The sequence below is a fragment of the Halichoerus grypus genome, chromosome 5 (assembly GCF_964656455.1).
Source record: "Halichoerus grypus chromosome 5, mHalGry1.hap1.1, whole genome shotgun sequence".
NCBI lineage: Eukaryota > Metazoa > Chordata > Mammalia > Carnivora > Phocidae > Halichoerus > Halichoerus grypus.
Window position 1 is genome coordinate 41,836,140 of NC_135716.1, and position 23,384 is coordinate 41,859,523.

A 23,384-nucleotide genomic window follows, 5' to 3' on the forward strand; every position below is an offset into this window, starting at 1 on the left:
TAAGGGTATGGAGTAGGTGCTTCATGTGTAGCAGCATCCTTGGCCCCTGACATTTCCTGGGTGCTTACCTTGTACTAAGCAACCCTCTGCCTGCTTTACATGCAGTCACACATTTCGTTCTCAGAATAACCTCATGAGAAGAACACTTACTATCCCAGTTTTGCAGGTGAGGAAATGGAGGCACTGAGCATCTATGTATATAGAAAGGTAGATAGCAGATTTGAGGTATATATTATGAACTCTCACAGCAACTCAGACCAGCAGATTGTCTCATCTTCATTTATTCAGAAGAGAAAGGTATTGTTCTGAGCAATTAATTGGCATTCTTAATTGCATACAGTTACGAAGCAAAAGAGTTCAAATGCGTTGTTTACTTGACTCCAATTCCCAGGTTCTTTCCACTGCAGTGTTATTTTATTTTTCTTTTCTATTCTATCCTATAATATCCTATCCTATCATTTTATTTTTAATCAGATTGCACATTCTTGAGATGCAAAAACATCCTTCTGATTCTTTTCCCAGTACATAGTCAGTGATCACTACATAGTTGATTTCTCATTGTTAGGTTAATAAGCAGATAAATGTATAGGATTCAAGGAAAGGACACAGTAGTTTTGCGTAGAGACTTGAGGAATTTGAGGACAAGGGAATGGGAAGAAATCATTTAAAATGATACTTTCACAAAGAAATTAGTGCTCAATAACCATTGTTTTTCTTCTGTATTTCTGTAATCTAGAAGTATGTCATAATACATGGAATGCACTGTTACATATGCTGCATCCCATGGGGAAAAAAAAAACCCCATTGATTATTCACAAGAGTTACACTACTCTCGTGAATTATTAAAATTTGCTAATGAGATGAGAAGCAGCCCCAAACTCCCATCAGACTGCTCTTTCTGCTCCTGCCATAGAGGGGCCTTTTCTGGAAGAGGGGAGAGCTTGGGGGGAGCCAGGCTGGGGGGGGTGCTGGCTGACAGGGAGAGTCAGTGTGAGGATGGATGGCCCCGGTGGGAGGAGGGCACGCGTGAGTTGAGAAGTAGGATCCATCCATTATATAAAAATAAACAATAAGCAACTTTAGAATCGCGATGCTGTATTTCCTTCTGGGATTCAAATGACTACACAAACCACTTGAGCTTCATTTTTATGGTTTATGAAGCTCAAGGGAATTATATGCTCGTAATTTATAGTTGCTGGTTCCACATAGTGTTTATGGCTCCGTATGCTATGTATGATGATATCGTGTGCATGCCTGTACATAGGATTTAATTAATGACCTAGAGATTATCCTTGGCCTGACTTATTGATGTCTGTGTGTTGGAAAATGTGTGCTTCCACGCTGAAAAATAAGAGCGGTTCAGGGCCAAGAACAGTAGCCTTGGAGTTTGGAGTGAAATTTCATGCCGCTTGCAGATTCAGTCGTTGGAATTCTGCATGTATTGTGCACCTTTCCAGCTCATCCTCTAAGCTTTTGCAGTAAGTGAAGCAATTAAAAGTTAAATTAGATTCTGAGTCCCTCTGAATCAATTTCTTTCCTATATGTTTTGGAGAGTGCGAAGGACATAAAAGTTACAATTGATATTTTGGGGTTATTCTTTCTTTGAGAAGCAGTGAGTCTTCTCCATTTGCTGGAGTTGGGAGGGAGTCCTGCAGTGGACCCGTGCAAGCATGTCTTTGGGGGTTCCACATGTGAAGAGCAGAGGGAAAGTCAGGAATGCAGGTTGCAATTTTATTAACTTTTTTCTTTAGAGTAGCTCTTGCTAAAACTAGATTTTAGAGTGTTAAAGTGACTTAATTAGATTGACATCATCAGCGGTTTTCAAACTTTTAAAAATCCATAGATCTCTTTTTTAAAGAAGGAGCTGTGTAGAATCTGACAGATGAAACAGGTATAAGAGTAGGTGCCCTAGTCCCTCTGGGTAGTTGAGAAGTGGTGTGGCCCAGTGGTTAAAGTATGAACTGTGGTGATAGACTGCTTGGGCTCAGGTCCTAAGTTTTCCCACTAACTGAGATGGGCAAGTTACCTACTAGCCTCCTTGTACCTCAGTTTCTCCACCTATAAAATGGGGATGATACGAATAAAAGCTGTCTCATGGAGTTGCTGTGAGGATTAAAGAAGGGAGTTGCTATGAGTTAAGTGCTCACTACTGTACTTGCATGTGATATCTCCTATCAGCTGCTGCTCGTATTATTGAACCTACCCAACAGCTCAGTGAAGCAGCTTGAACGCCTCTGAGTTATTCAGATATTTGCTATATACCTACCATGTGCCAGGCACAGGTCTAAGAGCTGGGGAGATGGTGGTGAAAAAAACAAAGTCTGCTTTTCTGGCTCTTAGATTCTGTTGTTCTAGCCCATGGGTTGGCAAATGTTTTCTGTAAGAGGCCAGACAGTCAGTGTTTTGGGCTCTGCAGCCCATCCTGTCTCTGTCATCACTGCTTAACCTTGCCATTGTAGCACCAAATAGATATAGATATAGATAGGGGTTCCTGGGTGGCTCAGTCGGTTAAGCATCTGCCTTCAGCTCAGGTCATGATCCCAGGGTTCTGGGATCAAGTCCCACATTGGGCTCCTTGCTCAGCGGAGAGCCTGCTTCTCCCTCTGCCTGCCGCTCTCCCTGCTTGTGCTCTCTGTCTCTCTCTCTGTCTCTCTCACAAATAAATAAAATCTTAAAAAAAAAAAAAGATACAGATATAGATAATACGTAAATGAATGGGCATGGTTGTGTTCTAATAAAACTTTATTTACAAAAACAGGAAGTGGGCTGTATTTGGCGTGAGGGCAGAGGTTTGCTTCCCCCTGTTCTAACCTAATCTCTCCTTTTATAAACTAGACAGTTGAGGGCCAGGTCACATAATAGTGGCAAAATCAAAACCAGAACATTGTTTCAGACATCCTATGCAATACATTTTCCTTTTCACCGTGCTCTCTGGCATACTGGCTTTGTGAGGACCCATTCTTTTCCCTTCCTGTCTTTTATCAAACTGCACAGTGAGTTGGGTAACAGTGGGGTGACTGAGAGTCTCACCAGTAGATCCCGTGATTTGTTTGCTTTTGTATCTGTCTTCAGAATGGTATATTTGCTCATTCAACAAATATTTATCAGGTGCCTACTACGTACTAGGCACTGTTGTAAGACACAGTGGCTGCTGGTTAGCAAAGCAGATGAAGATCCCTGCTCTCTTGGAGCTTACCTTCTAGAGGGGAGGAGAGAGGAAACAACACACAAAATAAATGAATTATCAGATGATCAGGAGGATTGAAGGTATAGGAACAGGTCGCGGGGGTTCCATAGGGTGGTCAGAGCAGGCCTCACCAAGAAGGGCAAATCTGAGCAAAGCCTTGAAGGGGACGAGAACGTTGGCCCAGGGAAACCAGAGCAGTAGCCTTTGGGCAGAGGGAACTGCTGGAGCAGAGACGGGGGCCATGTCAAAGGTGTTGAAAGGATGGCAAGTCGGCCACTGTGGCTGGAGAGGAGTGTATGGGGGGCGGGTAACAGGAGACAAGGTGGGGATGGCTGGGGGTGCTTGTGTGCGATGGACAGCCATGCAGCATTCTGAACAGAGGCATGCATTGCTCCAAAAGAACAGGCTCGCTCCCATCGGCTCTTGGGGAGGGGAGATAGAAGCAGAGGCCGTTGCCTTGATCCAGACAAGAGGTGATGTTGACTCAGGCCACAGTAATAGTGATGGATTGAGGAAGTGAGAGGAGGTCAGATCCTGAATACATATTTTGAAGGTAGCATCAATAGGCATTTGTGATAGATTGAAGGTGGCCTGTGAAGAATGAGAGGAGTTAGGGACGACCCCCCCCTTATAGTATTTATAGGATTCCCGGGCCAATCACACAGCGCAAGAACTTTCTTTTGTAGATGAGAGAACTGAGGTACAAAGAGGAGTGACTTGTCCAGGTCCCAGCAACACGCAAGTGGTGGCCCTCCATCTGTGGGACACAGCTCTATCCCTCTTTTCTGTTCTCCATCATTTATCTTCTTGGGTTAATCTTCCTGCTTCCCTGACCATAGAGCTAGGTGCCCCTCTACTCTTTGTGATGTATCCTGTTTTTACCTACCCCGCCATGAGACTTTTCTCTCTGTTTTCTAATGGCCTGCTTACTGTCTGTCTCTACTTGGCTCTTTGAGGGTTCCTAGCATAGTGTTTCACACATAGGAGGTGCTTTATTAATGCTGTATGAAGATAAAACATTTTTCAAATGGTCTTCTCCTAATTTACAGCCATTCTAAAATCTTGTTGTTTTATAGTTTTTTTTCTTTCATTGACTTTCTCTTATGTGGTTTCTTTATTTTTTTCCTTATAGAACCTCTATTTGGATTTGCTTTATGTTTTCTATTTTAAGAGTTTCCCTAGAGCTTGTCACTTTGAAGGGAAAAGTCCTTTGATTTTCATTTTAAATTACATCCGTTAAACAGTAACACATCAGGTAGTAAGGCATTTGATATTTTAAATCTCTGTTTTTACTTTCTTTGGTTCCTCAACAGGTCTCTCGGGGGGCATACAAGTTCAGAGTGTCTTGAAATCCTGCCAGTAATGTGGTACAGTTGTAGCGGTGTGTATAATACTTGAATGCGTGAAGTGCAGCTGGATAATGCAGGGATTCCCCATGCCCAGAGTGTAATGCATCTGCCTCAACTCGGTCCTCTCTTCTGTCATTATTCTTAGTCAAGCATGTGCTATAAAAAACACCAGGTGTCAACAATGTCGGCAACCATGCCCTGACTAAATCTTCTGCGGCTGTAGGTGCATCTGCTGGAAGCATCTTCCAGAACTGTTAGTTGCTGAAATTGCAAATTCACATAACCCTTTGCTTTTAACCAAATTATTGCTCCAAGTCCTGCAAGATATAAACAAGGAAAAGAAAAAAAAAATCAGGTGAGTGTATATAATGGGTAAAATATCTATTAAATACTGGAACCTGAAAGATATTTTAATTCTTTTGTGTATTTTTTTGAGGGATATGTGAGTCTTCTTTTTGTTGTCTCAATAAGGACTGTGAATAAGCAATAGATTATTGGTTCCATATTTTTGGTTTTATGACCCATTGTTTATAGTCTCATTCTTTTGAAAACAATGATAAAATGGTAGCTAAAATTTATAGCCTGGCGTCATGCTGAGTATTCTACATGCATTCTTTAATTCCTATAGCAACCTAGCACCATACATCTGAGGTAGATGCTATTATTATTCTTATTACTCCCATTTTACAGATGAGGAATGAAGTTAAGTAACTGGCCCCATGACAGTATCTGTAGAGCCCGGGCCGTACTTGTTATCACAAATGGTATTTGCATATCTACAGGCTCTGTGATATTGTACTGGCTTATGTTCATTTTTTCCTTATAAATATTTTAAATTATGATCATTTGGAGAATATAGACTATATCTCAATAAGCTTTAAGGTTAATTTGTGTTTCATTTGGTATATGATATTTTATGAAAATTCCCAACATTTATATAGCATTGTAGCATTTACAAAATGCTTTTACAAATAATTTCTCCCTTAATTTTAGTGCTCTGTGGACACTCCCCCTATTTTCCTAGTGTCAGAGACACATGGATCATTTTAAATGTGAAGAAAATCTTCCGTGTACTTCCTGTCCCCTCTTAACTTCCCCCATCCCTCACCTCTCCCCACCTCTATTGCTTTACAATAGTCAAAGCAATTTCGTATCTATTACTCCACTTACCCTTCAAGCCAGTCATCTGAGGTAGATGTTATTCTTCCCATTTTGCTGTTGAAGAAGTTGAGCACGAGACAAGTGATTTGACTGGAGATGAGGAGAAGGGAAGTCGGAGAGATTCGAAGTGTGGGCAAGACTCGATCCAGCATCGCTGGCTTTGGAGACGAGGGAGGTCACGGCCGGGGAATATGGGCAGCCTTGAGACGCTGAGGCAAGGAAACAGGGACCTGAACTCTGCCAACAACTGGAATGAGCCTGGAAATGTGTTCTCCCCTTGCGCCTCCAGAAAGGAATGCAGCCCTGCCAACACCTTCATCCTGCCACGTGCAACACTTCGCAAAGAACCTGCTGAGCCCTGCTGTGCCTGGACTCCTGGCTCATGGAAATCATGAGGTAATACATTGGTTGTTTTCAGCTGCTGAATTTGGGGTAATCTGTGGCAGTGGCAATAGAATACAAATTCAGTCACAAAAGTTGTTTAGCGGTGACTCAGGTGATTCCCAGTTCCATACTGTCCCCACTGGTTGCCCAGGACAGCACTCAGCACTGTGGTCTCTAGGGGTGGGAGGTCCGTCAGCCCCAGGCGTGCACAAGAGGATCCATTCAAGTGAAGAAAGAAAACTCAGCTTTTAATCTTCTAGTTTTGCAAAGGTTTTATAGTATAATTAGTGTATTAGTATGGCAGAATAGTTATCGTTCGCATATAGTGTGTTGCCTGCCCAGTTATTTTTTACTGACGGGGTTGCATGATCAAAAAGATTGCATGATAGGTTGCCTGTCATGTGGAACAGTGACCTAGTGGACAGCAGAAGGTAGAGTCCGTCCGCTCTAGTGGAAAGCTCACTAGTGTGTTTGGAGTTGGAACCATCAATTTTATTTTCATCTATGAAGGTAATTAGCCCAGTGACTTTGGCTAAACCACTTAACCTCTGGCTTACATTTCCTCATGGAATCTGAGTTAGGCATCCTGGATGCTCCTTGAGCTTTCTTTGAGAATATGGAGATGCTGCATTGACACCCAAATCATCTCTGAACTCTCATCTCTTGAACCATGTCTTTGTTCTGATTGAGAGAAGAAGAGAGAAACAGACTACCCCCCCAAAAAAACCCAAAACAAACAAAAAAAAACCCAGACCTCCAAAAAACAAACAAACAAAAAACCAGGTTTTACAGAGATGGCTGGTTGTTTGGACTAATGGATCATGATGTTTGACTGAATTGATTTAATATAGTGAGCTACTTCTGAGCAGGTATTTTTCTGATTCATTTTTAAAAGTCTTCCAAACCTCTAATCTGGTACTTTGCACCAGATTAATAATAAGATCTTGTGGAATGAATGGGTAGACTTAAAATGGTAAAATGAAAGCATTAAGGTTAAAAAGAAGTGTTAAGGTTAAAAAGAAGCATTAACAACATAAATTACAGTGATATCTCTTATTTAAGAGATAAATAACTCTTCCGGATAAGTGACTACTTTCATTAGACCACAGGATCTCAAGGGGACTGGCAGTACAATTGATTGTTTCTAGGGGTATTCAAAAGAACTCTCAGATTAATCTAGCTACATGTATACTGTACCTTTTATGCTCCAGATGTCGTTCTAAGTACTTTGTGTATATTAACTCATTTAATGCTCACAATAACCATATTGGTTTGGTACTAATATTACTCCCTTATTACAAGTAGGTAAAGCAAAGCACAGAGAGGTTAAATAACCTCCCCCAGGTCGCATAGCTAATAATTATCTGGGCAGGGATCCAAACCCAGCAGGCTGGCTTCAAGGTCTTTGCCTCTCAGCACTATGCTCTGTTGTTTCTCCACGATAAGAGGTGGGGAAGCAGGCTTAGGAGGACTCTTCTGATTCCTTCGAGCATAAGCATTTCTCAAATCTCTGACTCACCAGGAATAATCAGGACCACCTTCCCTCCTCAAGGACTCTGAGTATGGGACCAGAATAGGAAAGCCCACAGTGGGGTGTTCAGTGTTGCCACAGAGAGGACTAGAGGGGGGATCTTGGCACAAGGAGCCTTCTGGCCTTGGGAATATTGAACTTTCTGAGTCCTGGTTTTCTCATATTATCAACATGGAACTGACAGTACCTCCTGGATAAGGCTGTTGCTAGGATTAAGTGAAATAACGGGGATAAAGTGTAATGTTTCAGGCACAGAATGTAACAGGTGCTTAATAAATCTTTGTTGAACTGCACTGCGTCCCCATTCTGAGTGGCTCGGGAGCCCAGTGATGTTAAAACACAGGAGAGCGGATATGCAGCATGGCTCTTCCTACACAGCATCTTTGTGGTCTTCGTTGTGTCTTTGTATAAGTACACCGAGGCTAGAACACATGCTTCTCTGTTCTTCACTCAGTTGTTAGTTCCCAGTGGTAGTAATAGTATATTGGGAATGCATTATATTATGGATGTACTTGAAAGTATTCCTTCAGAATTCTAATAGCCACAATGCCCTTGGGGATTGATGAAGCTTAATCAAAAGGCCTGCGTGATTTTTATTCACTTCCGTCACATCTGTGCTTCCTTGAATCTTCCCCACCTCTGTTGGGGGGACCACTGTTCACCCTTGCATTCTCTTTTCCTCACTTGTTTTGGGAGGATCACTGTTCATCCATGCATTCTGTCTCCCCCGTTTCTGTTGGGAGGACCTCCATATATCCATGTGTTCAGGCTTATCACCGTGGATTTTCCTTGACTTCTCTCTTATTCCCATATCCCACATCCCAGCCCTCCATGGATCCTGTTAGTATTACCTTCACAACCTGTCCTCAATCTAACCACTTCTCTTCTCTACCAGATGAATCCTGGCCTCTATCACCTCTTGCCTGGATCACTGCACGAATCTCCTTTGGTCTTGCTTTCTTTCTTGCCCTTCCAGTATACTCTCCATAGGCAGCCAGAGTGATCACGTCACTCCTCTGTGCTCACCTCCAGTGACCTTCTGTCACGTTGAGAACACAACCCAGTGTCTGACCGTGGCCTGTGAGGTCCCTCATGGTCCTGCCCCAACTGTCGCTTTGTCTTCATTTCCATCATCTCTTTCCCCTGCTTGCGGCTCTCTGGCCACTGGCCTCCTTCCTTCTGCTCCCGGAGCACTGCAAGTGGCCTCCCACCTTGGGCACTCCCTGTTCACTCGCTGTTCCCTTCTGGAAGACTCTTTCCCCAGAATTCCCTTGGCTTCTGCTTCTTAGTCTTCACATCTCTGCTCAAACTTTATCTCCTCAGAGAGGCCATTTCAGTGTTCATTGCTCGCTCTCCCCTAACCCCGTTTATTTTCCTTCATATACTTTTTTTTTTTTTTAAAGATTTTATTTATTTATTCATGAGAGACAGAGAGAGAGAGAGACAGAGGCAGAGGGAGAAGCAGGCTCCCCGCGGAGCAGGGAGCCCGATGTGGGACTCGATCCCAGGACCCTGGGATCATGACCTGAGCCGAAGGCAGACGCTTAACCGACTGAGCCACCCAGGCGTCCCTACTTTTTTTTTTTTTAAACTACATATTTATTTGCTTTCCTGTTCTCTGTCTAGGATGTATAGGGACTCAACACCTGGAATAATAATTGGCATATATCATGAGTTTATTAAATATTTGGAATAAGTGGATGAGTGAATTATTGAAGAATTAAAAATGAATATAGTAGAAGAAGAAATTGGATATTTCAAAAGGATTTCTTCTGAGAGCAGCAAGGGAGGTAGAAGGCAATCTACCTAGGGGTGATTCCCTCCCCTTGACGGCAAAAGAGAATTTAAGTACTCAGGGAATAAAGTGAGCCAGGGCTGAGGCAGTCCTCCCCACCACTGTGTTTTATACACCTGTTGCCTCTCTGTGGGGCCCCCCAGCCTGCTGGTTGGAGGCTTAGGGAAGAGCACCTGCTTGGCCATTACCAAACAGAGCAGCTGTGCTTTCCTCTCTTCTGTGTTTGGGGTCTCTCTGGGAGTGGGCCTGCAGAAGCCTGTGGGCCTGTTATTCCCTCCCCGGATAGTTCGGCAGGTACCAAGAGCCTGTTTGTCCACTTGGGAGTCAGGGTCCTTAAGGAGAAGCTCACTACTTTGGCTGAACAGCAGAGCTGTTCTCAGGGAAGCTCTCCAAGGAGTTTCTGCACAGGCCTCCCAGATAGAGCTGCGATTTGTAGCAGTATTAGGCCTCTTTATATTCCAGTTTCATCTCTACCCATTGATTTTGTCATTTGCAGCTTATAATGGAAATGAGGATAGCCGGTACGGATGGAACAGTTACCAGACGCTTCTCTCTGTCTTGTAGCTGGGGCACTCCTGGGGAATCAGCTGAATGGGCATTTGCTTCCTTAACTCTTCTCTGGGTTTCACCAAGTCAGGGTTGCCTGGAAGGTGGTCATCAATTCTGTAGATGGTTCATATTGTACAGTGTGAAAAGAGATGAAAGAATTAGGAGCAGCCCCCAACATAAAAGCTTAAAGGAGAACATAAGTATATAAGTTGTGACAATTTATACTAATTTTAGGAATACACTTTGCTTAGACAGGATGAAAAATACATTATATTTGGTCAATTTCCCTCTATGCTATTCTTGGGGGACAATGGGATCTTTATTTTTCTGTAGATTGCTTATGATGCTAGTGCCTTATGGAAGGCTGATATTTATTTTGCTTTAAGAAACTAAAGATGGGGTGCTTGGGTGGCTCAGGCGTCTGCCTTCGGCTCGGGTCATGATCCTGGGGTCCTGGGGTCAGGCTCCCTGTTCCTCGGGGAGTCTGCTTCTCCCTTTCCCTCTGCCCCTTCCCCTGCTCATGTGCGTGCACGCTCTCTCTCTCAAATAAATAAATAAAATCTTAAAAAAAAGAAAACTAAAGATATATATGGTGGCATATCACTTGTATGTAGAGGTCAATCTGGAATACAACTTTGATCTGAAAAAATAAATGGAAAAGGACTATGAAGATGTGAAGCAGAAGACTCATGTCCCTGCATGAAAGCCAGGCCCCTGAGCACTTTCTATTCTTGATGTCTATTTAGTACTCTAGTCTCAATATTTTCAGTTGTCTTTCTCCCCCAGCCCAGTTGGGAAGCAGCAAACTGGACGAGGGCAGAGGAGGTTTCAAGTTAAAGTCATCCTAATGGAAGAGAGAAATGACAGCTGACAGCAGGGGAGGTGACAGCAAAACTTAACCAGCAATGCAGGACTGCTGTAGACTAGCCTGAAATTGTTGGGTTTGTCTGCAAGTCCAAGACAGACACAGTGGGGATTGCCTTCAGGCATGACACCCAGGAAGGAGACATTGGAAGGAGGCACTCTTCATTTTTATTATTGCATTTATGATTTCTAGCATTTCCTTTCAACTCTTTCTTAGAGTTTCTATCTCTTTTCTTATATTACCCACGTGTTCTGGCCTTGAACTGATTTTGCCTATCCACCTACTTTCCCCATTAGAGTCCTTTATATATTAATCATAGTTATTTTCAACTCCCTGTATGATAATTCCAACTTCTGTGTCATATCTGAGTCTGGTTCTGATGATGGTTTTTTTTCTCCTCATACTGTGTTTTTTCTTGCCTTTTGTCAGACCTTGCAGTTTTTTGTTGAAAGCTGGGCATGTTGTATTGCATAATAAGAACTAAAGGAACTAGGTCTTTAGTGGGAGGGTTTATGTTAATCTGACTAGGAGTTGGGCTGTGTTGAATGTTTATTTTAGCTATAGGTGCCAGAGGCTTTAGCTTTTCCTTTGTTTTTGTTCTCTCTCTTGGCTTTGAGGCTTCCCTGTGTACTACTTCTTGGAGAGAGTCTGCATCTTACACTTTCTTTAGCCATAATTCACTGTTATTACACTGGAGTCTGTTGGTGGGGTGATGGTGTGTGTGTGTGTGTGTGTGTGTGTAAATGTTCTGTGATCTTCTGATTAAGTCTCAGTCCTAGGCTCACAGAGAGCCTGTGTGTTGAACTGTAGCCTTCACAAGGGATTCTGTCCCTCTTCCAGTGGTATAGCTCTTTCTTCCTTGCCTTTTACTTCATACTGGAGCTACAGTTTTCCCAATTTATTTCCTTGAAGTCCAGCTCCTTGATGACTATGGGATTCCTACCCATGCCCCCGCCCCCCCACCCCAACTTCCCTACAAGAAGGCTATAAAGTGCTGGAGTGGGGAGGAATTCCTTTCCCCCAGGTAAGATAAGGTTTCAAAATTGTGCACAGGTAAAGTCATTTTCCCTAGAGAATAGGACTGTGTTATGGTGATGGCTCTGGATGGGTTTCACAATGATCACTTGGCCAGGAGGGGATCTTTCTCAGATCCTTATTGTCAACCTGGTGGTGTTCCTGGAGGGAAAGCTCAGGAAAGTCCCCTTGTCTCAAGACTGTGGACCCCAGGAATTTCTCACTCTTACCCTAGTCTACACTGAGCCTCCAGCAATTTGTCAAAATTACCAGTTCCTACCAGTTTATGGCTCCTGCAACTTCTGTTCCAGGTAAACAGATCTCGGTTGTTATATTTCCTGGTATGTACCTATCTCTCCAGATTTCAGGGAGGCAATTTGCCCCACTAATTGATTTTCAGTTTGTCCATTTTTTTTTCCTTGTAAGGATGGGAACAATGACCTTCACATATCAGAGCTGAGATCGAAGTGCCTCACTGCAAGTCTCATTGTTTACATCATAGTCCTGTTACTTCTATTTCCAAAATACCTTTTGAAATAGTCTCAGCTTTAGTCAAGACATCATGATTTCTTATCTGGATCATTGCAGTAGTCTCCTGACGATTCTCTGTATCGCCAGAATGCATGCATTTAGTAGATCCTTGAAGTCTCATCTTAGGACTGTCCTTACTAACGTCTTCGAACGGCCCATCCACCTTAGTATAGGATACGGTGTCCTCTACAGCCACTGCCCTCTAGTCCCTTACAACATTAGTAGAAAAGACCAAATGTTCAGGGTTTGGAGACAAGAATGTGGATGCATTTTATGATCCCTTTAAAGTGGGACATGTTCACAACGATCAGAGATCAAAGAGAAGGGACTGGATTGAAACATCTTTTATTTTGGCCACAACTCCGATAAAGTTCGGAGGGTTGTGATGTGACACGCATTCTGTCGGAGCATACATGAGACTGGACACAGGTAAGATGAGGGCCCCTAGCATAAGCATTTGACCTATTTTCAACTTCAGGCCCTCTTAATTCACTACCAAAGACCAAATGATGTGATAACTATAACGCATCAATAGTCTAGAATTTTGCTGGCCCTGGAGACGTGGCATTAGGGTCCTGTGGGTGAGGTCTAAATCAGACGGCAGTCAGGTGTGTATGTACACAGGAGTGGTCATTACTGTGGGCAGATGTGCACAGCTAATAGCTGGCAGTGGAGATTGCTGCAGGGGGAATTCCTTGATAAAAATGAGTTAAAATGAGACAATGGATTGTCCAGAAGGGTGCTTTTCTACAGACTACGCTTTTATTGGTGGAGGCGATCAAAGGAAAAAAATCGAGCCATTAAAAATGAAAGCCACTATAAGGTATTTATTTAATACCATCTATGCAGCACACAACTGTATGCATATATATGAATTTTTTCTTAGGCTGAGTAAACTAAAGGAAATACTGCTTTTATTTTTTTCCCAAATAAATGTAGATGGGAGGCTGGTACATTAAAGCAATGTAGGAACCTAATGTACTGGGGCAGAGGGACTACTTGCAAAAGAGTTAAATCTTTATGCATGTAAGCCAAACTGCCCATGATCTCATTACACCACAGAGAGCTTGCAAGCATTGCTCCCCAATCACAAAGAAAAATCAGCGCACAAGTGACCTGTGTATTAGCATCTCTGCAAATCTCAGGCAGGAGCTGAGATTTATATAGACTTTACACACCCCTGAGGAAATACCCATTTTATGCCATTGATAGGCCAGATGTATTTTGCTCTGTGAAATGTGATCAGAATGTAATTAGAAGAAAATACACTGCGTATTCAAAAACAAATAGACAGTATTCTTTAAAACTCCATGGTAATTTAGAACAGGCAGCAATATCAAATTATAGGAGTTATAGGGAAGGCTTATTACTGTGTGATTGGGCCTGTGTGGTTATATTAGCCACACTGCGCTGGTGTAGTTCCACAGCCGTTGAGATGAATTGAAAATTTCACATGTCCAAAAAATCTTTGTCTCTGAATATGATTACTTATGTGATAAAATATCATACATTAGATAGTGTGAGTCCTTAAAAATGCCAATGTGGATTTGAGTCTTTTATTTTTTTTTCCCTCAAAACCAGTTTTACACGGAAGGAAGAAATTGAAGATGGCTTTGGGGGAAAAATACACACGTTTCTCATAGAACTTGCGAGAGCAATACACAGGCTGCTATTCTTCCGCATCTGTGCATTTTACTGTAACAAAGTGATTAATATGCTTTAAATTTTGAACTTATGGACTCAACTATTTTAGTGTCATATTAAAATACACAAAAACCCGACACATCTAATTTCTATGGAATCCCAAGTAGTGTAAAATTATATGTGTATTTGTAATGTTTAGGCTTTTGAATGGATTGTGTGACATAAGCGTGGACAGTTACATACTGAATAAAACATGGTCAAATGTATAAACAACACAGACAGCAGCCAAAAGAATTGTCTGTGTGCATGATAAATTAGGATGAAAATTCATCCTTTAATCTCTTCTAGACTTTGGATCATAATATTTTATATAAGACTGAATATAGGAAATATCGGGGGGGGAGGGCATAATTTATAACCTGTGTACTACAAGGATTTTAATCCTTAGTTTTATATGAACCAAAAGGATGAGTTAAAACATTGTTAATGTTTCTAAACCTCTCTGAAGAGGTCCAAAGAGAGTATGGATTAGTGGCAATGAATTTAAAGACAGGATTAACAAGGGTTGCTTCCAAATCGAAGGTATTAAGGACCAACTTTACAAAGCAGAATATTCTCATAAGCAGATTTGAGCATCATCTGGGACTATTGATGAGTTCCAAGGAACCAGTAACCCATAGCCTAGTATTGGTCAAAACCTTACCAATGTGAAGAATGTCTAGAGAAAAGGAAAGTTTGTGGGTGCACATTAAAGACTGACACAAGACATGGGGCAGTTTAAAATTCTTTGATAGTCCTCCCACTGAGAGGCAGGGTTCTGTCGGTCCCCTCTGAATTTAGGTGGGTCTCTGATGGCTTGGACCCACGGAATGCAGCAGAAGTAATGCGGCGTGATTCTGAAGCTTGGTCAGGAGAGGCCATGTGGTGTCCACCCAGTCCCCTTTGGAATGCTCACGCGGGGAGAAGCCGGCCCCACTGTAAAGAAATTCCACCACCCTGAGACTTCCAGGCTGGAGAGGCCACTTCCAGGTGCCCGGGGCGACAGGCAGGTGCGACTGCAGGTGGCTGCACCTTGAGGTCTTCGCAAGCACGGAGGAGCAGAGACAAGCCATGCTCCCTTTTCCTTCTCCCAGCCTCTGATCCAGGGAATCCATGGGAAGGGTCAAGTTATCGTACACGACTTAGTTTGGGGGATGTTTGGTTCACAACAGCAGTCACTGGGGCTAGCCAGTATTTCCCAAACTGACCTTTAAGAACGGCCACTTGGGGAGCAAGTTAAAAACAGATTCCCATGTTTCACTCATGGGCATTCTGACTCACTAGGTCTGGCTGGGCGTAGGGGTGGAGAAATCTGTTTTTAACAAGGAGCATGGACAGTGAACTATGATAAAATGACTCCAAGATGCCGTATGATTTGTTGGTCAATTTTGACATATGAATTTTTCATGACAAACATATTTCTTTGATTACTTGGAATGGGCTCACGGGCCCGTTATTTTCCTTATTTCAAGACTGTAGAACACACCACTTAAATGCCTATCTATTTTTCTAGTCCCAATTGTGGAAAAGCAGTGAATAAGACAAGACACTCTCATTAAGTACTAGATCAGAGCAGAGAGAGGGAGGAAAATGAGGTCTGGCACAGGAGAGAGTTTTATGGAGGAAGTAGGGCTGCAGTTAGGCCCTCTGATGCTGACAGCACTGGGAGTGGCTTAGAGGAGAAGGAAGGTATCATGGGTGGAGGCTGGAAGCAAGAGGGAAGGCACACAGTGAGTGATTCCATCATAGCACCAGGGACACTCGATTGCACTTGTTTATGACTACTGTTTTACTTCTAACGACGACAACAGCAACCCAGACCATCTTTTATTGAGTGTTTCCTTTGTGTGCATTGCCCTCACTTGCTCTCATCTGTCTCCTGCCTTCCCAATGCCAGCACTGCTTCTTGCTTCTCCTGGTATCCTGTGATTGGTGTGGTGCCTAGCACATGGTGGGCAGGCCCGCAAATGTTTGTTGAACAATAATAATGATGATAATAATAACAACTGATAAGAAATAATATTTATGGGGCACTTCCTATGTGCCAGACTTTGTGCTGGGCACTTTAAATAGATTATCCTAGTTCATCCTAATAGCACATCTATCACAGAATAAAATCCTTATCCCCATTTTACAGAAGTGAGGACTGAGGCAGATTTGTGACTTGCCCAAAGTCATGCAGATTGGAAATGGTGGCCCCTGCGTTCTGACCTAGGCAGTTGGACTTTGAACTCGACTCTGAATCTGAAACTTGACTTTAACAAAGCTGTAAAAGAGAATGAATAGAGTCGGTCACTCTTGACCCCTCCGCATACTGCCTCTACCTGGGGCACTCTTCCCATCTTTCCTTGCCCAGCTGGTACCTACTCATCCTGCACCATCCTTTCCTCTGACGCTTAGTGGGAGACAGAAATGATGGAAGTTTCCTGCAATACATGGAACAATCCCATACAGAATGCCAGTAGCACGCCGGTTAAGAAACACTGCATAGTAACACTAACTAAAAGCTCGAAAGGAAGCCCCTGGCCCCAATATTTACAGGGTTTCAGGTGGTGAATAATTTTATTTTATTGGTAAGGAGAGGAGATATTTTCTCTTGACGCTCTTTTTTTTTTTTTTAAAGATTTTATTTATTTATTTGAGAGAGAGGATGAGAGGAGAGAGAGCACATGAGAGGGGGGAGGGTCAGAGGGAGAAGCAGACTCCCTGCTGAGCAGGGAGCCCGATGCGGGACTCGATCCCGGGACTCCAGGATCATGACCTGAGCCGAAGGCAGTCGCTTAACCAACTGAGCCACCCAGGCGCCCTTCTCTTGACGCTCTTGAAGTGCCAGACTTACGGGGAACAATTTTATTTAAGGGCTGATTCCACAGAAGCCTATAAACAGCATCATTTTAACTTTCGGATATGAATCTCAGGATATTTTAATCTTCTAGGTCTTTTTTTTTTTTCAACAAATATTTATTAAACACTTTTTATAGGCAAAGCACTATTCTAGGCTTAGGAGATACAGCATGAACAAGACAGGCAAAGACCCTGTCCTCATGCAAGAGGGAGTTTACAACCTTAAAATTGCAAGGGGGGATAAAACATGAGAGGGAGGATTCAACTGCTTCTTTTGCAACAAGAATTATTTATGTGGGATCTCTGATAATATAAGTAGGGCCACATTTCTTCATAACTAGACAAGCTTATAACCCCAAGGGTGTATGCATTGTCCGTGCCTTGCAAGAGAGGTAGATGTAGACTGTGTCATTAAAACCAATTGCTACCACATACCCAGGGCTGTCTGGGGACTAAGAGAATTGAGGATTTATTTAAAACTGGGAGAACAGAAGAGTTGGCACCTGTAGGAAGTCTTGCCAGTGCAGTTATGTTAATGTCATAAATATTTCAGTAAAATCAGTGGTTAAAAGGATATCAACATTGACCTAATTGGTTGTAAATGAGGCAAAACCCAGAGACTGCCAAGAATCCTTTTAAAGCTGAATTGGATATACTTTTTGTTTCAGCTCATTTTCCCTAAACCTCTTTGTTGGGGCCAGCCAAACAGGAAGAAGAAATATAGGTAGGATAGAAAGAGGGTGCTCTTGTTGTCATCATTGTTGTCATCATGATTACTTTTATGTTTTTTTTGTGTGTGTGTGTGAGTGTGGTGATACTTCAGATAATGTTCTTCTTAATTAGATGGACCAGAAGAAAGAAAGCTAAGATAGTTTCCTTTTCACTAGTTTGATGTAATTGACGGAGGGAGACCAAGAGAGAGATTTCCTACCTGTGCCTAAAGCCAAAGATACAAAAACGGAGTAGAGAGATGCCACTGGTAGAAAAAGATAACAGAGCCAAATTTTACCATGTTGAGCGGGTGCTATTGTGGCAGGATCGTTTATTGAGATATGGCCCGTGTCTTGCTTTCCTGTGCCTGAAGAGGAGGTGACCACTCCTTGGGTCACTTACTCAGGGGATGTTTGGGCTGGGAGGGAGCTTCACTTCCTGTCTTTGGTGAAAGCCTAAACTTGTTAAGCTGATTATACTAAAGTGTCCTGGAGATCAAGAGAGAGAGAGAGTAGAGAGGTAAGAGAGGGAAGAGCAGGAGAGAGGAGAGATCCTCTAGAACTGGGCAGGATCTTGGCGTAGTGGATACGTTCTCTCACAGTGGGCCTCGAAGGGAATGGCAGCATGGAAGACTGGACCCTAGGCGCAGGGTTTGCTAGTCAAGCCAAGGATCCCATGTATGTTTCCACCCAGGACTCTTGGAGTCACTGACCCCATCTGACAAAGTGAGCCTGGGCCATAAAGCAGCAGCTGTGCCCATATGGATGGGAGATTGGAGGTCTGACTTTGTGTTCTGGGCACATGGGTGCCTCTCAGGTTTCCATGAGATCCTAGAGAGGGGAGGATGTCCAGAATGGTGAAAGGTCAGAGAGCGTAACCCACTTGCAAGGTGATAACTTATTACTGTTTCATGGATGCTGGCAGAAATATACTTCTGGGTCAGAGACGAAGCAGCAACATTCACGGAAGTCATAGCAGCCAGAGCCCCATTATTTTCGTATTGCCTCTCTGAGCCGCGGTGCTCGGAGGGTGCTGGGACAGGAGCCAGATGATATCTGCCCGTGCACTTGCTTGCATTATGGGAAGAGGAACCTTGAGCTTAGGAATGCTAATCTTCGTAATGGGCAGGAAGCATGTGTGCCCTTTGCTCTGCAGACGGTATCTCTATATTCCAACGTTGTTTGCTACAGAAAATGTCTTTGAGAAGATGATCTGGAACAAAGGGCAGTCAGTACCACTGCTCACCAGATGTGCAGAAACATCAAAGACACACGGAGAATTGTCTCCCAACAAAGAGGACATTCCGTAATGACTGAGATTAAATTTCTGCTTTGTAATAGGGACTTGAAGCCAGATTTAATTTGGTTAAAAGAAAATAAAGAACATGACATTTCTTAAAAATAGTCCACGGAATACATTTTATACCTACTGTGCTATTACCTACCAACCACAGTGCCAGGGCATTATGTGATTTATCTCATGAGCATGGCTTTTGGAGTCAGACAGATCTGAGTTCAACCTCTGGTCATCCCCTCCTGAGGAGGTCACTTAACCCTCAGCCTCAGTTTGCTCACCTTTGAACCAGGAATAACAATTTCTGCCTTGAAGGTGGTGTGAGAAATCGATGCAATGATGCCTGGAAAGAGCTTAACACATCGCCTGGCATAAAATAAATGCCAAATGTTTGGGAGCTATGATTTAAGGCATATAATGCATAACACTAAATGTGTGTGGCAAATGGGGTAGTCGAAGGTCGGAAAAGAGAGAAGGACTGTTTTTCAAGTCTTTTGTCTTAGTTCTGAGGTTCTCATTCTTTTGAATTGGAAGGCCTTTTGACTGGGCACTTGCCTTTGAAGAAGATTCGAGTTTCCTGTACTTGCGTCCCTCACATCTTTGAGTTGGTGTAAAATATGGAAACATTATTGCTTTGCAGAGAAAATCAGGGCTAACGACAGGAAGACCTGAAAAATCCAGGCTGACCCCAAAACAAACTCTTAAAACAGTGAACCCAGGCTAGAGGCCATGCAAGCAGGCCATGAATGGGTTACCACCAGTGTGACTAAACAGTGGTGCCCTCAGCTAGAAGGTAGCTAAAGAAGGTCTGAGGTGACCGGAGGCCCTTCTCTGGTCCAGTCGTCTTTGACTGGGAACATCTGTACAATACAAGAACAAATCTTGTATGTATAGCATGGTGACTATAGCTAATAATACTGTATTGTATATTTGAATGTTGCTAAGAGAGTAGATCTTAAAATTTCTCATCACGAGAAAAAAATTGTAACTCTATGTAGTGATGGATGGTAATTAGACTTATTGTGGTGATCATTTCACAATATATATAAATATTGAATCATTATGTTGTACACCTGAAACTAATTTAATGTTTTCTGTCAATTGCATCTCAAAAAAAGGGAGCAAATCTTATGTTTTATGTGTGCCATGATGTGTAAATGGTTGGGAAGCACTGATTTAAGGATTGAGAACTTCGGGTCCATGTTGGGGAAGATTGCAGAGGTAGAAGGTGATGGGGAAAGTATCCTTAAAAAGCTAAAACTGAATTTAAGATTTATCAAACCCAAGCAGGGAGAGGATAAGTGAATCCCAGGAGTCCACGAAGGCCAGTGATTTGCCATGGAGTCGCTCATGTGGAGTTGCCAGTGCAGGAGGGTTGTGTAATGCCCTGGATCCTATAGGAGGAGCCAGCTGTCAGGTCCCAAGAACCTTGGAGTTTGGAAGTGGAAATTCTACTTCTGCCAGTGGGCTTGGGGCCTGGGACTTATTTGTAGGGCAAGATACTGCCACTTACAAAGCAGAAACCTCCTTACCTGGGAACTAGGGTGCCAATGCCAGAGTGAACCTGGAAACCAGAATAAAGTCCTATCAGCTGCCCAGACTAGTAGCTCAAGGCTCCTTGTCCATCCTCAATTTAGGGCAAGTGGACAAGTTTGGTGCCCAAGGCTGGAGTAGCGCCAGGTTTTAAAGTAAAGGCTTAAGTGGATTTAGGTTTGAATGTTAGCAAGGAAGCCAGGCAGGGAGCCAAGCAGACCACAAAACCACCCTCTCTGTAGGGCTCTTGCGGCTGTGGAGTCTGGAATCCACCAGCTGACCACGTCCCGCCCCCATATCAGTAAATAGCTTTGTTCTTTGCTGGAGCTCAAGAACACTTAGGTTCTATTCTGCCACATCAGATCACAAGATTTTTTTCTTTTTAACTGAGTGGGTTAAGTAATAAGCTCAGATAATCACGCTCAGCCCTTGTAGCAGCATTTGAGTCATTTATTAATGCAGGGACATTAAGCTGCTCTATTATAAATACAGGATAATTACCCAGATGATGTGTGAAGCTCTTTCCAAATTTCTTTTCTTTATTTAGTCCAACACAAGAACTAACATATGGTGCCTTTGCCATGAGTACATGTGGATGAGGTCAATTATGAAGAAAGCAAAAACTGATTGATAAGTGGGTGTGGTTTCAAGAATCAATCCGTCAATAAAGACATTAAGGCCTTCTTGTATGATTGGAACTAGGTATTGGGGGCCTAGGGACAAAGAAGTAAAATCTCTGAGCGTATCCCCCAAAGGATTTCTAAACTGGCAGGGAAAGGAAGGCTATGCTGTAGGAGTCAGGGTGGGTGAGAATTTGGGAACCCTTGGAGGTGCTTGGGAATGTCAGCCACATGCTGGAGGAAGGTAGGCATGCACAAAGACAATAGTTCACATCTCTGATTTGTATCTTCTCTTTAAGGTGGGGAGGGCTCTTTAAAAAAATTAAGGGTTCACTCCAATGTAAGGAAGGTGGTTGTGGAAAGAGGCAATCCTGTAGAGAAACAACAGCAGCAAGAAAAAGAAGGCAAATCTTTGATTCACAGCTTTGATGCTTTTTGAGAGAGTCTGAATGATAGGACTAAGGTCGGTGCTAAGAAATTTTTTTTTTACTTTTTTTTTTATTATTATGTTATGTTAATCACCATACATTACATCATTAGTTTTTGATGTAGTGTTCCATGATTCATTATTTGCGTATAACACCCAGTGTTCCATGCAGAACATGCCCTCTTTAATACCCATCACCAGGCTAACCCATCCTCCCACCCCCCTCTCCTCTAGAACCCTCAGTTTGCTTTTCAGAGTCCATCATCTCTCATGGTTCATCACCCCCTCCGATTTCCGCCCTTCATTTTTCCCCTCCTGCTATCTTTTTTTTTTTTTAACATATAATGTATTATTTGTTTCAGAGGTACAGATCTGTGATTCATCCATCTCACACAATTCACAGCGCTCACCATAGCACATACCCTCCCCAATGTCTGTCACCCAGCCGCCCCATCCCTCCTACCCCCCACCACTCCAGCAACCCTCAGTTTGTTTCCTGAGATTAAGAATTCCTCATATCAGTGAGGTCATGTGATACATGTCTTTCTCTGATTGACTTATTTTGCTCAGCATAACACCCTCCAGTTCCATCCACATCGTTGCAAATGGCAAGATCTCATTCCTTTTGATGGCTGCATAATATTCCATTGTATATATATACCACATCTTCTTTATCCATTCATCTGTCGATGGACATCTTGGCTCTTTCCACAGTTTGGCTATTGTGGACATTGCTGCTATAAACATCGGGGTGCACGTACCTCTTCGGATCCCTACATTTGTATCTTTGGGGTAATACCCAGTAGTTGTGCTAAGAAATTTAGAACATTTCTTACCCTATAAACTTTCTGTTTTTTTTTTTTTTTAATTTTTTCCCCCTCCATGGTGATTATGAGTATGTTTGGGTGAGGAAAACAAATTTCAGGAGATTGGGGCTGGTGGCCTGTTAATAACAGGAACTGTAAGAGTAAGCATTCAGCTGTTTGCTGTGCTGCTTGTACCGGAATTTCCCTGTCACCCTCAGAACTCTGCCTTACCCCTCACTTGGGGGCGAGGGAAGAGGATGAGAGAGCTGCATCTCACATGGGTATGGATATGGGCTGGAGAGCAGAGTGTGAGTGAAAGAGGCCAGACAATAGAGGTCGAGAGACCTCACTGAAAGCAGGCAGTCCAAGCAAAGGGAGACTCAGGAAATAGAGTTCTTTTGAGAGGCCTGAGATCCTGCGGTGATGTTAATTCATGCTTGAGCATTTTTTTAATTTTTTTTAATTAAAAAATTTTTTTTATTGTTATGTTAATCCCCATACATTACATCATTAGTTTTAGATATAGTGTTCCATGATTCATTGCTTGTGCATAACACCCAGTGCTCCATGCAGAACGTGCCCTCCTCAATACCCATCACCAGGCTAACCCATCCTCCCACCCCCCTCCCCTCTAGAACCCTCAGTTTGTTTTTCAGAGTCCATCGTCTCTCATGGTTTTTAAATTGATGCTAAGCCTGTCCCACCATCTTTGCCTTCTCAGTGCCAGAAGGTTTTATGGGGATATCTAGGTAGCTGGCATTTGGCTTGTAAAGGCCCCCGTGTTTTATTTTGTGGCAACAAGGAAGGGGTGGGTACTGTAGAGACTGTCCAAATCTACAACAAACGTTTTTGGGGAAAAAACCTCAAAAGGATGGTATAGAAGGGCAGAAAGGTAAGCCGACCTCCCATCACCATGGTCTGCGGTGGAGAGGAAAAGGCAGACTGCCATGCAGCTTAAGAAATTGTCCTGGCTACCTGTGCAGTTTCCACAGAGAGCAATCACCGTCGTGTGCCATCTACTCCCAAAGAAGGGTAACACATCGTTATAAATTCAAAGAAGAGGGTGAGTGGAGCCCCCAGAGCTTCTTGGAAGAGATCAGG

General features: G+C 43.0%; 1 protein-coding gene across 8 annotated transcripts in view; it reads left to right on the forward strand.

The window, feature by feature from the left end:
* LOC118518598 (uncharacterized) overlaps nucleotides 1–23,384 on the forward strand; it is a 284,505-nt gene that overhangs the window by 23,332 nt on the left and 237,789 nt on the right. For 3 of the 8 annotated variants that reach the window (XM_078072231.1, XM_078072232.1, XM_078072230.1), the window contains exon 3: nucleotides 5,987–6,093. The exons of 3 other annotated variants lie outside the window; for them this stretch is intronic. In XM_078072231.1, coding sequence (XP_077928357.1) covers nucleotides 5,987–6,093 — 107 coding nt within the window. Of the gene's footprint in view, nucleotides 1–5,760; nucleotides 6,094–23,384 lie in introns of all 8 variants that reach the window. 2 more of the 8 variants (XR_013447795.1, XR_013447794.1) reach the window with 1 other exon arrangement.